The sequence below is a fragment of the Anolis carolinensis genome, chromosome 4 (genome assembly GCF_035594765.1).
Source record: "Anolis carolinensis isolate JA03-04 chromosome 4, rAnoCar3.1.pri, whole genome shotgun sequence".
Taxonomy (NCBI): Eukaryota; Metazoa; Chordata; class Lepidosauria; order Squamata; family Dactyloidae; genus Anolis; species Anolis carolinensis.
Window position 1 is genome coordinate 197,499,774 of NC_085844.1, and position 17,092 is coordinate 197,516,865.

At 38.8% G+C, this 17,092-nt stretch overlaps 1 protein-coding gene across 1 annotated transcript in view; it reads right to left on the reverse strand.

Annotated features, from left to right (window-relative positions):
• The window catches only part of etnk2 (ethanolamine kinase 2), a 34,672-nt gene that overhangs the window by 14,332 nt on the left and 3,248 nt on the right, over positions 1–17,092 (reverse strand). The window contains exons 2-3 of the mRNA XM_003220367.4: positions 5,996–6,255; positions 4,279–4,416 (exon numbers count right to left, since the gene is read on the reverse strand). Of these exons, the coding sequence (XP_003220415.1) occupies positions 4,279–4,416; positions 5,996–6,255 (398 nt within the window). The remainder of the gene's footprint in view (positions 1–4,278; positions 4,417–5,995; positions 6,256–17,092) is intronic.

Genomic DNA, 17,092 nt, shown 5'->3' on the forward strand with positions numbered 1-17,092 from the left:
CGGATCAAAAGCCCCAGGACCGGATGGCCTAACCGCAATATATTATAAGACTTTTAAAAAAGAATTAGCCCCACAACTCCAAAAGATCATGAATATAATCAGAAACCAAAAGAAAATGCCAGATACATGGAAAGAAGCCACAATCACGGTAATACACAAAGAAAATAATGATCCAGAAGAGGTCAAAAATTATAGGCCCATCTCGTTATTAAATATTGATTATAAAATTTTCTCAAATATTATAGCAGACAGATTAAAAAAGTTTTTATCAAAATGGATAAAAGAAGACCAAGTGGGATTTCTCCCAAACAGACATATAAAGGATAATATTAGAACAGTTCTTGACCTTATAGAATATTATGAAGTTAATAATCAGAGGGAAATGATATTTTTAGCAATAGACGCCGAAAAAGCGTTTGATAGGGTGAATTGGAACTTTTTTAAATTTTTAGCGCAGGAATTAGATATGGGCTACTACTTTCAAAACATACTAGAAACTATATACCAAAATCAAACAGCTAAAATTACAATAAACGGCCAAGAAACAGCTCAAATCGAAATACAGAAAGGGACAAGACAAGGTTGCCCTCTGTCCCCATTAATATTTATAATGACTCTAGAAATTTTACTTAATAAGATTAGAGAAGATAAAGAATTACAGGGCACAGTAATCCAAGGGACACATTACAAAGTAAGAGCATACGCAGATGATTTAATTTGTTTTATCGAAGACCCGGTAACAAAAGGGGAAAAATGGATTGAGATTATCAAGGAATATGGAGATTTAGCAGGATTCAAGATGAATATAAGTAAAACCAAAGCATTAGCAAAAAACATTCAAAAGGAAAAACAAGAGAGGATAACAGAGCAGTTGGGGGTCCAAATAATATCAAAAATTAAATATTTAGGAATAAATATAACATCAAAGAATATACAGTTATTGAAAAACAATTACGATAAAACATGGAATGAAATAAAAAAAGAACTTGAGATATGGAAAAATCTAAAGCTATCATTATTAGGTAGAATGGCCACAATTAAAATGAACGTATTACCCAAAATATTATTTTTATTTCAGTGTCTCCCCATTTTAAGAAATCAGAAGAACTTTACAAATTGGAACAAGGATATAAGTAAATTTATTTGGAATGGAAGAAAACCTAGAATTAAAATAAAACATCTGACAGATGACAGGAGCAGGGGGGGATTTTCGTTGCCCAATCTGAAATTATATTACGAAGCAAGTAATATACTATGGATAAAGGACTGGATACAACTAAAAAACAAGAAGATATTAAATTTAGAAGGTTTCGACTTGCGCACAGGATGGCATTCATACCTCTGGTATGACAAAATCAAAATAGAAAAAAATTTCTGTAATCATTTAATTAGATCGGCCCTATTAAAAACGTGGGATAAATAGAAGAGAAGAATGTATAACAAAACACCAAGATGGCTGTCACCCCTAGAGGCTGCGCAAAGAAGATTATTAGGTTGGGCAAATTGGCCGAAATATGAGGACTTAATTAGGAAACAGGGAACAGATTACATATTAATTCCACAACAAGAAATAAAAACTAAATACCCAAACTTAAGCTGGTTACAATACGGTCAACTGAGGGAATCCTTTAAAAAAGATAAAACATTGGGATTTATGGAAAAGAATAATAGATGGGATAGAATCTTAGAAACCAAAGGAAAAGTAATATCGAAAGTTTATAAAGTTTTACTGGAATGGGACACAGAGACTGAAACAGTCAAAGGATGTATGACAAAATGGGCGAAAGATATAGGGAGAGTGATATACATGAATGAATGGGAGGAAGGGTGGAATAGGAAATTAAAACTAACATATGCATACGATTTAAAAGAAAATTGGATGAAGATGCTCTATAGGTGGCACATTACACCAAAAAAATTGGGTCTGATAAATAAAACCAGAAATACAAATTGTTGGAAATGTGGCGAGAAAGAGGGTACATACTTCCACATGTGGTGGAAATGTAGAAAAGCCAAGGAATTTTGGTCAAATATACACCAAAGCATAACAAAGATACTAGAAAAAAGACTTAAAAAACTTCCAGATATATATTTATTAGGAATCACTGACCTCCCCCCAGGCTCAAATGAAGAAAAAATAATGACCTACTTGACAACAGCGGCTAGAATAGTCTATGGAAGATACTGGAGACAGAAGGAAATCCCAAGCGTGACAGAATGGTTAACAAAAGTAGCAGAGATAAAAAACTCGGACAGGCTAACATTTTTATTAGCAAAACAACAGGGAAAACCTAGAAGAGAGACCAACTGGCAACAAGTAGATAACTACATTAAAAGAAAGGAAAAAAGGAAAAACAAGGAAAAAATATGAGATACTGTAATAAATAAATAAATAAATAAATAAATAAACAAACTAATAAATAAAATAAAACAATAAGAAAAGCAATAATTTAATTAATAAGGTAATAGGTAAAAAGGGACAATTAAGTAAGAATTCACCAATAATTCTAAGGAGCGTAAGAAGAAAAGAATGAAGACAAAGAAAGAAGAAACAAATGAAAGAGCCCCATCGGGAAAGCTGGGAAGCCCCAGATATTTTATTTTATTGTATTTTATTTACTTTTTTTTTTCTCTTTTCTTCTTTTCTTCATCTTTCTTGCATTCCTTTATTACTTCTATCCCCCTCTTTACCTTTCTCCCTCCCCCACGTCTATCTCTTCACTCCTCCACTACACCGCCTTACCGGTTTATTTCTATATATTTTAAAGTATTGTATGAAATTTTCAATAAAGATTATTAAAAAAAAATACTCTAGAAGGAAAGAAACAGGTCGGAGTAAAAGTTGCTCAAAAAGTTAAGTACAGGTTAGCAGGTTGCTCATCATATAGTAAAATACATTTGCTGCTTTCTCTCTAAAAATATTTCTGGGTTCTTGGATTATGGAACGTGGTTGTGGCAGGAATGAAGATGGCAGGTGGCCACTTTTTAGAATCCAAGTTAAAACCATTTGGTGAGGGAAAACAGAAAGGCAGAAAATGTTGAGTGCAACTACATTCAGGAAATAATACTTCCAAGCTGTAGGAAGGTCATACACAGGTATGGCTAAGCTCAATTCAGAATGGTTTTCAAATGTGCACAGATAGTCATTTGGGCAATTATAGAGAAAAGGAGGCTTATGATGATGGAGCAACTGGTTACCATAATATATCAGTACTGGGTAGTAATTGTTGTGGTGGCCAATTAAGTGTTCAATTGTTTGATAGATAGGATGGTACTTGGAAGATACAGACTAACACAATGACTTACAGTCTTTCCCAAACATAAGATTAATTTCCACTCCCAATTTGATTCTGCCTTGATTTTTTAGAATCCTTATCATTATAATAAATTTATTTATAGCATTCTTTCTTGCAACTTGTTTCACTTCCTTTTTCAAAAGGTGGATGCTGCTGGTGGAACTTGGTAGGTTACCTATCAGCCAGTAAACCCAGCCAATTACCTATTTGTTCTTTTAATTTTTCTGTTTGAAAGTTTTTTTAAAAAAATCAATAATATTTGGCAGTTTTTAAATCAACATACTATAATTGCTAAATTGTCTTTAAAAGTTATTTTAAAAAGAATTAGAGAGTAGCAGAAATATAGGAGTGCAGGGTTATGAGGGTGTGCTAAAGTACAACTGTGGACCATGGATTGGCAAATCTGTGCAAGTGCATGAATCAAGAAAGATGCTCATGCTGCTATGTAGCCACAATTGGTGACTGTGTGACTGCCATGGAATTTCAGCTTTGTGCAATAAAGTCTTAAGATACATTTAAACTGACTATTAAAAGGTTAACATACAAACTTATTTTAAAGGGATGAGCTGATTACTTTGGAACTATTTTTGGATGTTTGCCATGTTGAATTCTGAATTTTCTTATACCTCCTTAAAATTGAGCCAAATCTGTATAACAGCCTCCAACTCACCATCTGTTTTGATCTCAAGTTTGTCATCTTAAATCATAGTATTCAGGGAAATTGTTCTGATTTTTGCCATTGGGTAGAAAGGCCTGACCCTCCACTGCTTACTTAGTTTACAATTGGAAGGACCATGGACCACGCTGAAAAGGTAGTATGCATTTGACTCCTGTTCTATGATGGGAATATTCTTTAAAAAATCACTGTACTGAGTTCTATGTCTAAGTTATTGCTTGGCCAGACATCTTCCAAGTTGTGTTTACATAATAAGAACCTTTAGGTAATTAATGACTTCAACTAGCGATAAACTTTTAATTTTACCTGGGATTTGATGTCTTTCTGGTAAATTCAGTTTTCACGAGGTTAAAGTACTTATACAGTCTGTGCCACAGGCAGGGCTTGGGGAGGCTCCCATTGTTATGGATCCGGTGCATTTTAGCCATTTCCTGGGCTATTAGCCTACAGCAAAACACAGTGACAAAGATATTGTGGTAAGATGGAAACATGGACTACAGTCAAATTACCACTAAAATGATCTAGTCTGATTCCACTTTACATATTTTGGTCCTTCATTTTAGACTGTTTTATAGTTTTGCCACTCCTAGAAACATCTTTAAAAATACTGACACTGTAGGTTTCTACTATCGTTTAATATTAGAGCACTTACTATAGTGAATTGGTCAATCAATACTATCATCAGTATCATGATCAATAGTCAGCATGACAGTAAAGATATTAAAGTCAATGCAAATCAATCTATGTTTCAATTATATATGAATACTAATTTAATATTAATGAATGGGGGAACTGTATTTGTTAACAATGAATAGCAGCATTTCCACTTATTAAGTAATGAAATTACATTTTTCAAGTACTAGTTAGTCAATTATGTGCTGAGAGGGAATCTAATTACTAATAATGAATATGGTGTTATAATAATAACATTCAGATATAAAAATAAGCCTCTTAAGCTCTTCAGTATACAGCCATGGAAAACTGGCTTCATCTGACAGTTGCCCCCTGGGAGATTAGAAGTTACCCATTCCTCATACAAACTAGACAACAAGAAAATAGATAAACAGTACAATCCCCATATCCATGGATTCAATATCAGTGGTTTCATTTATCCACACAAGTGTTTGTGGGCTTCTTTAGGACTTTCAGTGCTATTCTATGGTATGTTTCTAGCCCAAGAATATAGAGTTCACTATTGTCCACAGTTTTAAGTATCCATGGGATCATATTATATTTTAAAGAAGGTCAATCACATATGGGGACCACACTATATTTAAAAGTATTTTTAGTTTAAATAATTAGCATTGAACATTGGATATTCTTTCCAACAGCTGATTAGAGGTCACATGAAAGTATGTCTGCAGGTCAGATGAAGACCTCCCTACACACTGTATCTGGTCTCTGGTCTAGAAGTTCCACGTCCCTAAATTATGGTATCAGAAGACTTTCACTGACTGCTTATTTATTTTTTAAAAACCTACAGCTAATGCTAAGACTCAATTTAGGTCTAACAAGGCTCTGTCCTATTAGTTGATTAGTAAGCTTGGGGTGAATAAAATGGCTTTGTAGTTTCTACCACTGATCAGATTAACAAGAAAGCCTTTTTTAAACCCATGCTCTCCAGATATATGAGACTACAGCTTCCATAACTTCCATAATTTCTAGTCAGCATCTTAAAACAGTGGCTGGCCAAATCTTCATGAGATGCTCGTTCAAGCCCATGGGTTGTACATGAATATAAATAGCCCAGTGACCTGATCCATATCACTCTTCCTCTGTGTGGCGATGTTCAAACAAATAATTATTTCCTTGATCCTAGCAGTAGTGAAAAATGTGTAATGTGACTAGTGATGATGGCAGTATGACAACAAAGATACCTGAGGTAATTAAACTGTGGAGGCAATGCTGGCCACAGATTGTGTGCCCATGTCTTAGAAAAAATGTTTTCCCTGCTGTCACTTATCAAAGTGACCCATTGTTTCATTGAGTAAATACATAATCCCTCCCATTCCACACATACAACCTGAACATATTTGGCTGTCGGATATGTTCTGGCCCCAGGGCCTTTCCTGGCACAAACTCATAGCAGTAGCCATTCTCAAAGGTGCAGTAGAGATTAGGGGCACAGCCATGGTCTTGAAGCACTTGGAAATTCCGCAGCTCAGTTGCTCGGTCCACAATCAGCTCTGTCTTCCTGCCGTACACTCGTACCAAGACTGCGTCTTTCATGTTCTCATCCATGAAGCAAGCCATGAGCTTGTTGGTGATGCCTTCAGTGAAGACCTTGGTGAAGAAAGAAGAGGTAGTTGTTAAGGTAAAAGGATGATGGGGCAATAATGGTGGCTCTGGGAAGAACAGAAAACAACATTTGTTTCATAATCATGTGAGCTTGCTATGTTATAGTAAAGTGCTTGGAGGAATTCTTATAGAAACATCACATGAAGACTGCAGCAGCTGTGGCAATTGAAAACATGCTATTGTGGGAGGGGGGGGAGCGAGTATGTTGCCCTCCCGTTTTTAAAAATAGAAGCCTCTTCATCCTACATTCAACTGGATGTGAAAACTACCACCTCCTCATTTGCCATTATTACTGCACTATTGCGATCAGAGATAGGCAAATGTGGTTTCCCAGATATTGTTGGAATTCAGCTCCCCCGAACCCAAGCCACCACAACCAACAGTGAGGGCAGATGGGATCTGCAGTCCAAAACATCTGGAGGGCTACAGCTGCTCACCTCTGGTCTGTACTCTAGAACAGTAATAGGCCAGTATGGTGGATCTGGGCAGCATTGTTCTGCCCTGAGACTTTTCAGGGCTTCCATATATATTTCTCCAAAATACAGCAAAAATGTAAGTGGCTGGAAGATCAGTTAGGTTCTGGTTTGTTTTGTTTTACTGTAAAAAATACTTCAGGGAAGACTCCTAGACACTACCAGGAGAGGCAGTTCACCTGTTTTGGCTATTCAAAATGGTTCAGGCTATCTGGAGGCAGTATAAACAACATAGCAGGGGTCTGAATCTAAAGTTTCAGTCCTGCACTTTGCTCACCCTTACGGTAGAGAATGGTAACAGAAACACATGATTTTGGGAGGATTTCTAATGAGTTATTCAATTAGTTACCTTTAAAATGTAATTTTTTAAGTTCAAAATTTAACTAACACAGGATGGTTTTGCCATTACATTTGAATGGGAACTGAAATAAGAAGTGTGAGAATTTAACAAACAGACACATGTTTATCTTTATTATTGAGGGTTTGTCAAAGGAACAGCAGTGGATGGGGATGAAAAAATAAATGGGAAGCTGATTATCAGACATTTTAGTGGTGCAGTAATAATGGCTGAATGAAAGGATGGGTTATATAATATCACTGCGATTAGCTCTTGTCCTCTTGATGCTGGCAGGGATGATGCAAATCTAGTTCTAATATTAGAACTGTGTGGATCTATAAAATGAGAAAGTAGTCACAGACTTCCAAACTACCTTATTTTTTTTAGTTAATATGCACCAAGTTTTTATGGGACTAGGAAGCATTTCAGATCAACTTCAAGAACCAGGAAAAATAGATTAACAAAAAAGCTAATTTTCATAAGTAGTATGTTAGAGATTTCCCCATGTGCCCATCTTACATCATGTTGGTGTTAAATAGCCAATCCCAAAAGTCCACCATTCCTGCAAATAATATTTTTGTATAACTCTTTTCATTATGTTTCATCATGTTCAAAAATACATTTGGTGCTCATGGGAAAGGATTTTCAGGCACAATGTGCTTGATATAAATTGATATAAATTCCTATATGACTTGGAACCAGGCTATCTGAAGGGCCACATCTCCACATACAAATGTGGAGACATTCCTGACAGTACTATCTCCCTTACTTCAAGTATGCATGCACTAAATCAAGGCTAATACTCCAAAGGCACCAGTTACTGACTGATCTTGGAAGCTAAGCAGGACCAGGCCTTGTTAGTTCTCAGATGGGAGACTGCCAAGGAATATCGAGTGTTGGAGGCTTAATTTCAGGGGAAAGCAATGTGAAATTGCCTGTAAGTATTACTTGCCTAAGAAAACCCTATGAAATTTGTAGTGTTTGTGTAAGTCAACTAGCAACTGAAAGGTACATAAATACACAAACAAAACTTACATTTCTGAGCAGAGATTTGGGATAAAATTATTACCATAATCTTCAGATGACCAGAGAATGATACTGGGAGTTGTAGGCTAAAAAGTAACTTCCCCAAGCTCTGTTCCAGAGACATAAACAAGTGGTAGTTGGGTGGCATCGGAGTCCCAGATAATGGAGACATCTGTACTAAGGACGCCTATGTTCCTGCTATGACGCCTTCTCTCAGATGGACAAAGGATTTGGTTCTGTCCTCCTAACTTGGCTGGCTGCCTCAGTGTATAAAATTATCTTGTTCCTCCCAACACTCTTGTTTAAAAAGCAAGCTCAGACACATCCTTGTGCATTCTGTCTTTATGTCGCTTGTATATACTCCAACCACCACTGAGATCCATCATTTAGAGTCAGGTTTAAAAAGATGACTCAAGAATGTGGGCATTCATTAAGACTTAAGGACTAGAGTGCCTCGGAGCACACAATCTTTTCGAGATATTGTGATCTTGTTTATAAAGAATGAATTCCAGGTCCCACCAATCCTTTAGGAACCCTATTTTGGGCAACGGTGGTGGGGACTGTATTCTAGTTATTGCTCTTGGTAACTCTTGGTAGCCAATTAGGAGTCACAAACAAAGTCTAAAATGATATTTTTCCAGACTACATCTCTTAGCTTTCTCCTGCCAGCATAGGCACTGGCTATATCAACTGGTGATTTGCAATATTTTTTTTCTAAATTTGGACTTGAAAGCCTTGTTGATTGACTACAAACCATCCAGATATCTACCTGTAGATCCTTCTACACCAAGAAAGGAGAAGACTGCAGGGAGAAGTGTCCCATGAGAAGTTAGAATGATCCCAACTCTGGTACTCATCAAGCAAGTAGGCATATACCTCACAACCTCTGAGGGTGCCATTATGTGGGCGAAACGTCAAGAGAGAATGCTTCTGGAATATGGCCATGCAGCCCGGAAAACACATAACAACCAAGTAGGCAGTGACTACCACTTTAGAACAGACCAGGTGGCAGGAGAAGAATGTTGCAACTTCTTGGTGAACGACTGACTAAAACTGTTCTTTTTGCATACACTTCCACCATTGTATTCCTTTGATACCCCTAAATGCCAATGACCTGAACTCTGACTTTGCTTTGAACTGTTCTTTGCTACAAAGCTTATTGAGGGTTTTCCTTCTCTGGGCATTAATAGGATTATTGACATTTATCCCTTCCCTTGCATTCCATGACATGAATTTTAGCAGCATAGTTATCAATATTTTGTTGCTCTAGGCAGACAATCTTTGTTGTGCAACATGCACCTTCTCTCCAAGAGGTCTCTTCTGGTGTCACTAGTCTCTCAGTTGCTATTTGCCTGAAAACCCCCTTTCTGCCTTCTGCCCTAATCTGTTTGCAAGAGCCCATGGCTACACACTCAACCATTTGTAACACAGCAAAATGATAGAAGTAGCCATGGTCACAAATTATGCCACATCTATTATGAGCACAAATCCAGGAACATGTACCGAATCTTTACAGTCTGGTTTTCTGTTTTCAAAAATAACAAGAAGATCAGTCTATGTAATCAGTTTTTGTCATTATGCAGGAAATAATTAGTTAGTTTTCACATTTTCAAACACTAGCAAGGAACTCTATACAACTCCCAGTAAAAAGTAGCACTGAATTCATAATTTCATTCTTAACATAGATTCCATTTTTCCCATTTCCACATTCTTTCATTAGATGTATTTGTTCCTATGACTTCCTATAAATCAATTTGTAATGTTGTCTAAGCATATGTAATCAAAATACTCATACATCTAAAGTTGTATAGAACAGAGATTGAATCCTCTCTTCACTTTTCCCTCTTTTTCGTGGAACCACCTTAGCAAGGATGGTTCTTTTACCAACTGATGGTGTTGTTTATTTATGTATTTAAATAAATATCCAAAGCTGCTGTGGTGGTATGTAAATAATCTAACATAAAACAACAATCTCTAGTTGCCTTTCAAGTAAGAAGCAGCAGGATCCATTCTGCTAAAATGGGGATGGCAACGTATGTACATTCCACCCCTATTTCATGACACTGTGATCGCTAAAACTGCTGGGAGTTGCAATCCCACAACAGCTAGGGCTACAAGTTATTTCTCACTGTTGTAAAGGGACTTAAAGATGTGAGAGTAATCCTGTGTGTTGTTTTTTTTTCAGAATTAAGTCCCATCAGGGCTTAATGGATTGATGCCAAGGTTAAATTTGTAAAGGATTATGTACCAGTTATGTTAGGATTAAGCAACTAAGGTTGCTATGCTAACACCTAATGTTTTTCAGTAAATCGGTAAAGTTAACCAAAGTGATTGGTTCACTTTTTCTGAGCCACAAGCCCAAATTTTCCCTAAATCTGACTCGAGGTTGAATAGTTTTAAACAAAAAAGGGGAGGACAATATTTTGAAGTGTTGCTGAAGGCTTTCATGGCCAGAATCACAGGGTTGTTGTGAATTTTTGGGCTGTATGGCCATGTTCCAGAAGCATTCTCACCTGATGTTTCACCCACAGGCATCCTCAGAGGTTGTGAGGTATATTGGAAAAACTAAGCAAGGAAGGTTTATATATCTGTGGAAGGTCCAGGGTGGGAGAAAGAACTCCAACAGACAAGAGTTCTTTCTCCCACTGTGGACCTTCCACAGATATATAAACCTTTCTTGCTTAGTTTTTACAATATACCTCACAACCTCTGAGGATGCCTGCCATAGATGTGGGCAAAATGTCAGGAGAGAATGCTTCTGGAATATGGCCATACAGCCCGGAAAAGTCACAACAACCCAATGTTTTGAAGGCTTGAGAACTTATTTTGCCTGACCACAGGGGATGTTTATGTTCACCCAGTTGCAAACAAGAAAGTCATGCAAATGCAATGGAAGCTTCTACCACACTCTCAGATTGTTTCCACGCTACACACAACAATTCAATACTGTCTTGTGGAATCCTAGTTTGTTGAGGGATGGAGAATTATCCAACAGACCACTGCCACACTAGACTAGATCTCCCTGTACTGGAATTCTAAGTACCCCACCAAACTACAAATGCCTAGGTTCTATAGAATATTGTTATAACAGTTAAAGTGTTATCAAACTGCTGTAACTGTGCAGTGCAAACACACTCTTGGTTATTAAAGCGAGAAGGCTACTTAAATGTCATCAACTTGTAGGCACTGTAGCATTCACTGCAAATGTAGACATATGAAATGTCCTGGGATTTGAATAAAAGGTTTTCTTTTTCGTTTGGGGGGATTTATTTCCTGTTCTCATGCTCTCCCACCTCCCTTGCTTTATTTACTATGCCCTCATCCCAATTTCTCACCATCACAATTTCCCCATCCTGGCAAATACTGAGCATGACAGATCTGAAACTGCAGCCTGAAACACTAAGCATTATTTCCAAGACTTAACTGATGGTAATAAAGATGGTGGTCAGAGCTTGGGGGGGGGGGAGGGGGAGGGAATTACAACCCCATCCTCTAATTAGGAGGCCCCACTACCCTTCTAACACAGATTTAAAGTCACACTCACGATATATAAAGGAGAAAGACAACTATACTTCCATCCTATAATTTGAGCTTCATGGATTTATATAAAATACATACCGAATCTCTGCCCCAATGATTTTACAGCGACCATTTAGCACTTTGTTTCCTGGCTTTCTGAAGTTAACCTTTAGCATTCATTTTCATGCTGCCTATTCTGTTTGATTATACTTGACAATTTATAAATTTGTAATGATCCTTCTGCCACTGACTCCCCATGCTTGCTGGCGAGTTTGCTCGCTGAGGGAACCCAGCCAAATTGGTCATGTGGACAAACATAAAGAATCCATCTCTCTCTCTCTCTCTCTCTCTCTCTCTCTCTCTCTCTCTCTCTCTTTCAAAAGGGCACTCTCATTTCTATGTAGACTTTGGGATCTTCCCACAGGGGTTGTGTTTTCCTTTTTGGTGGGGAAGATGACTGCTAGTACAGGTGTCTTTGTGGCAGATAACTGCTAAAACTGACCAGAATTGGGAAAATGTATTTGTTTCTACTACTTTCCAATGAATTTTCCATGCTGATTTGCAGGTTATGCCTTTTCTGGGCGCTGAGGTGTGCACCAATTCTCCTTTTTCACCACCATGGGATTCATAAAAAAAAAAGATTTTAAACTAGGATTCAGTATTGCATTTCAGTGGATTTTCTTTTTATTGTTAGCTGCCATGAACAGTATTTTTCTGGTAAGGTCAAATATAAACACTCTCAAAATAAATATGGGAATTACTTTAACTTGGTATTTTATTAGAGCCATGAATTACAGCAATAGTTCAGTGCTCTTTTAATTCAGAACATTCAAGGCATTGATAGCCAAAGAGTTCTGTAATCATCTCGCCTAGGATAAGAATTTGTTTTCATGAAGGAACACTGATTCTTATAATATACCTGTTTCCAGCAGATCAGGAACTAACTTCTTGTCATTTGGGTTATGCTCCTCCCAATGAATCTAAACAGGTATGAAAAAAAAAAGACTTTCCAGTCCCTGGAAGATCAGTCGCTATCAAAGCTGAAGAGATGAATGTCCCAGAAAAAAGGAAAATAATTTGCAAACATTTTCAAAACTCACTGTACTAGTCAGAGATCCAGAATTGAGAAGGCTAGCCTGCTCTGCATAGGAGATAATTAAGTATATATATCAATAACATTTCACACCAGCACTCTGTAGGATGGATCAAGAAGTCATCCCTTATCTGCTTTAAAAAAAACCAGACATATCACAGGAAGAGTCAATTATCCTTCTCCAAGCAGATAAGGGAAGGAATCACTTGTAGCTTAGGATTTAACTGGAATCACACTGGTTTAAGATTTGACCAACTGTAGCAGACCCTCCTGCTATAGGCAGCTTGGACAGAATCAAAGATTTCCAATGTATAATGCTGAATGAAAGCCAAGGGTGACATTGACATGGCTACCCTGCAATTTTTGTGAGAGGGGCATTAATAGGAAAAATTCTTGTAGCAGCAGCCTCCTGGGTGTTCACCACCAGAGCCAGGCTGTTAAATTTGTCTTGTGTTCCTTTTGCTCTTGTTAGAGGGCCCCTCAGAAGTCACCCTTTCCTTCCATTACAAATCTGGCTTGCCTCCCGAACCCTTGCTCCATTTTGGGCTGGCTGGAGGGTTTCCCCTTCATTCTCACTCCTGTGGTTCCTTGTTTCCTCCCCTGCCCTTCGAAGATGCCAGCTGAACTTCTGCTACAGGTGAAGGGAGCAGATTTGGAGAGAAGGGCAAATTGCCAGCCTGGCCAGAAAACCTTTTCCCCATTCATGGAGCTCTTGCCCTGCCCAGCCTAGCTTTGTGCTCCCAGGTAAGAGGAATGAGAAATTGAGGCAGCCAAGGGAGAGAAGGGTCCTCAAAGAAACCTGAGTTAAAGAGGGACGATTCAAGTATGGGCAGCTTTTTCTTAGCAATTAAATTATATTAAAGCAGGAAATCAGGCAGAATAATGCACAGAGGATTGGAGATGATGTAGAGCAACAATGAACATATCCTATTGGTAGCAGTAAGGAGAAAAAAGACGGCCTTCTAGGGTTAGTTCCCCAACATGGAGATACCAGAAGGTCTTTCTTTTCCCTGTCTGTCTGGGGGCATAACCCACTCTCTTACCTGTTATGAAATACTTACATTACGTAACAGAGGTAGAAATCACAGTCCTCCAAATGTTGTTGACCTACAAATCTCACCAGCACAGCTGATGGAGAGGACTTTTGGAGTTACAATTTAACAAATCTGGAGGTCCAGATTTGGCTTGAACCTAAGGCACCTGAATCTAAGCTGGAACAACAGGAGGCCTGAGAAATGGTGTAAACTAGTAAAATGTGGGCTAGACAAAACTACGGTTAGGTGGATCTGTAATTAGCTAAGCGAACGAACCCAAAGGGTGTTCACCAATGCATCGTCTTCATCATGGAAAGAAGTGACAAGTGGAGTGCTGCAGGGCTCCGTCCTGGGTCCGGTTCTGTTCAACATCTTTATTAACAACTTAGACGAAGGGTTAGAAGGCACGATCATCAAGTTTGAAGACGACACCAAACTGGGAGGGATAGCTAACACTCCAGAAGACAGGAGCAGAATTCAAAACGATCTTGACAGACTAGAGAGATGGGCCGAAACTAACAAAATGAAGTTCAGCAGGGACAAATGCAAGATACTTCACTTCGGCAGAAAAAATGGAAATCAAAGATATAGAATGGGGGACGCCTGGCTTGACAGCAGTGTGTGTGAAAAAGACCTTGGAGTCCTCGTGGACAACAAGTTAAACATGAGCCAACAATGTGATGCGGCTGCTAAAAAAGCCAATGGGATTCTGGCCTGCATAAATAGGGGTATAGCGTCTAGATCCAGGGAAGTCATGCTCCCCCTCTATTCTGCCTTGGTCAGACCACACCTGGAATACTGTGTCCAATTCTGGGCACTGCAGTTGAAGGAAGATGTTGACAAGCTGGAAAGCATCCAGAGGAGGGTGACTAAAATGATCAAGGGTCTGGAGAACAAGCCCTATGAGGAGCAGCTTAAAGAACTAGGCATGTTTAGCCTGCAGAAGAGAAGGCTGAGAGGAGACATGATAGCCATGTACAAATATGTAAGGGGAAGTCATAGGGAGGAGGGAGCAAGCTTGTTTTCTGCTGCCCTGCAGACTAGGACGCAGAACAATGGCTTCAAACTACAGGAAAGGAGATTCCACCTGAACATCAGGAAGAACTTCCTCACTGTGAGAGCTGTTCGACAGTGGAACTCTCTCCCCCGCGCTGTGGTGGAGGCTCCTTCTTTGGAGGCTTTTAAGCAGAGGCTGGATGGCCATCTGTCGGGGTGCTTTGAATGCAATTTCCTGCTTCTTAGCAGGGGATTGGACTAGATGGTCCATGAGGTCTCTTCCAACTCTACTATTCTATGATTCTTTGTCACCCTGTACCATCTGGAAGATGGTAATCATTCAAAGAAAGAATATCCTGGACGAGATGGATCCTTAAGAATGTTCTGAGCTTTTTTAAGGCTGTATGACTTATAAAGTTCTTCCAAAGAAGGGAGGGGGCAACCAATGATTCTTTGTGCAGTAGCAATGACCCTTTGGAGCACCTTCCTATCTGCCACTATGCAGTCACCGAATCACACACAGATGCAGTAGTTTAGGACACTCTCTATAGCACAGTGGTAGAAAGTAACCAGCAGTTTTTCATTCAGTTATTGGTTCCTTAGAAGTCTCAATTACAAGCCCCACCACCGTTGTGTTATCCAAGAATTTGGTAATGATATTGCTATGATGGATGTGTGTACAGAGAACTCAACACACAGCCCTGTTACATCCCGGGGTTGAGAGTGAAAGCTGAAGAGGTATGATTATCTAAGCTAACCCTCTGGGAATGTCCAGACAAGAAGGCCATAATCCAGGAACAGGTTGAGCATGACAATCCCAGAGCCATAATTTTAGATACCTGTCTATGTGGGAGGATTGTGTTAAATGCTGAACGAGAGTCTGCAAAACGCATCCTCACATAGTTCCCTTATCGTTCCAGATGGGTCAGAGCAGTGTGGATTGTGATGGCTGTGGCGTCTTCTGTCGATCTGTTAGCTTAATATTCAAACTGATGTTTGTCCAACATATGTGGAAGGTAAGAAAGGATATACCTGCAGACCAGTTTTTCAAGGCACTTCATGATAATGGAAGTGAGAGCCACTGGTCTGTAGTCCTGAAAATTATCAGTAGGGAATTTTTTGGTAACAGAATAATGATGGAAGCCTTCAAACAAGTTGAAATAATAGAATGAGATAAAGATCAATTAAAAATGACAGAAAAAACACAGGCCAATTGATCAGCACAGTCTTTAAGCACCTGGCCAGAAATGCTATATAAATATTCCTGAATGTGAATTTTCCAGATTTGCTCCCAAATCTACATTTTTCTGGTTTGGTTGCAAGCAGGAAGGACACCTCGATTCACTGATCCCAAACATATTTGCTCATCAAAACTTGTAAGACAGTTCTGGAGTACACTTGAGTTGATGCTTTGCACTTGGGCAGAAATAGCTTGGCAGATTGTTCCATTTCAAAGGCATCAGCCTCCCAAGCCTCCCCCTCAAGAAGAGACTGCAGAGCATCTTCTCTTCTTTCCAACACAGATGCAAAACAAAAAGGGACAGCAGTTATTCATGCCTCACATCAACATCAAAGCCATTCACTTTGATAATAAGGGGAAAATCCGCTTTTATTTGAAAAATGGCAAGTATAAGTAAAGTGATGTTTTAAGGGAAGGCTAGGGAAAATGTGGCTGTCTTGTTGAAAGACAACTCACACCATCCTGGACTTCTTGTTCATGCAGTCTGGGGCTGATCTGTGATATCCACATCTGGGATGCAACATGTTCCCTACTTTTACTCAAAGGGAGTGAGTTGATAGATCAGATGAACAAAGCTATGGTGAATGTAAACCAGATAATCTGGAGCAGAACTGGGATAGGGCTTTGTATTGCTCTTTAGTAGCGTTTCCACTAAATCCAAGCACACCTTTCTCATCTTCGCCAAAGCAGAATAGTCACCATCCTAGCTTAACTCAGTGATCCAATATGCCAAATTACTCAATGCAGGCACAACAAAGTTGCACTCATTGACATAAGGCAAGAATGTCCTCTTAAATCCTTTCAGCCAGGAACTAAGTGTGCTACTCTTAACAGAGTGGTTCTTTCATCCCAAGAAACCCAGCCATAGGATAAACAGGAATGGTAAGGCAAATGTATTTTCCAGATTTTCACTGGCCATATAGTGGGGAAAAACAGCTGTACAGAACCAGAGCACAACTCTGTTTGTGTCATTTATGACAACCTACTTCTCACTGCACTGTGTGTGAACACTGGAAGATGTGAAATTGCCCTGAGTCCTTTTGAGGAGAGGCAGTCTAGAAATAAAGTCTTATTATATTATTAATTACTAAAATGGTGATCTCA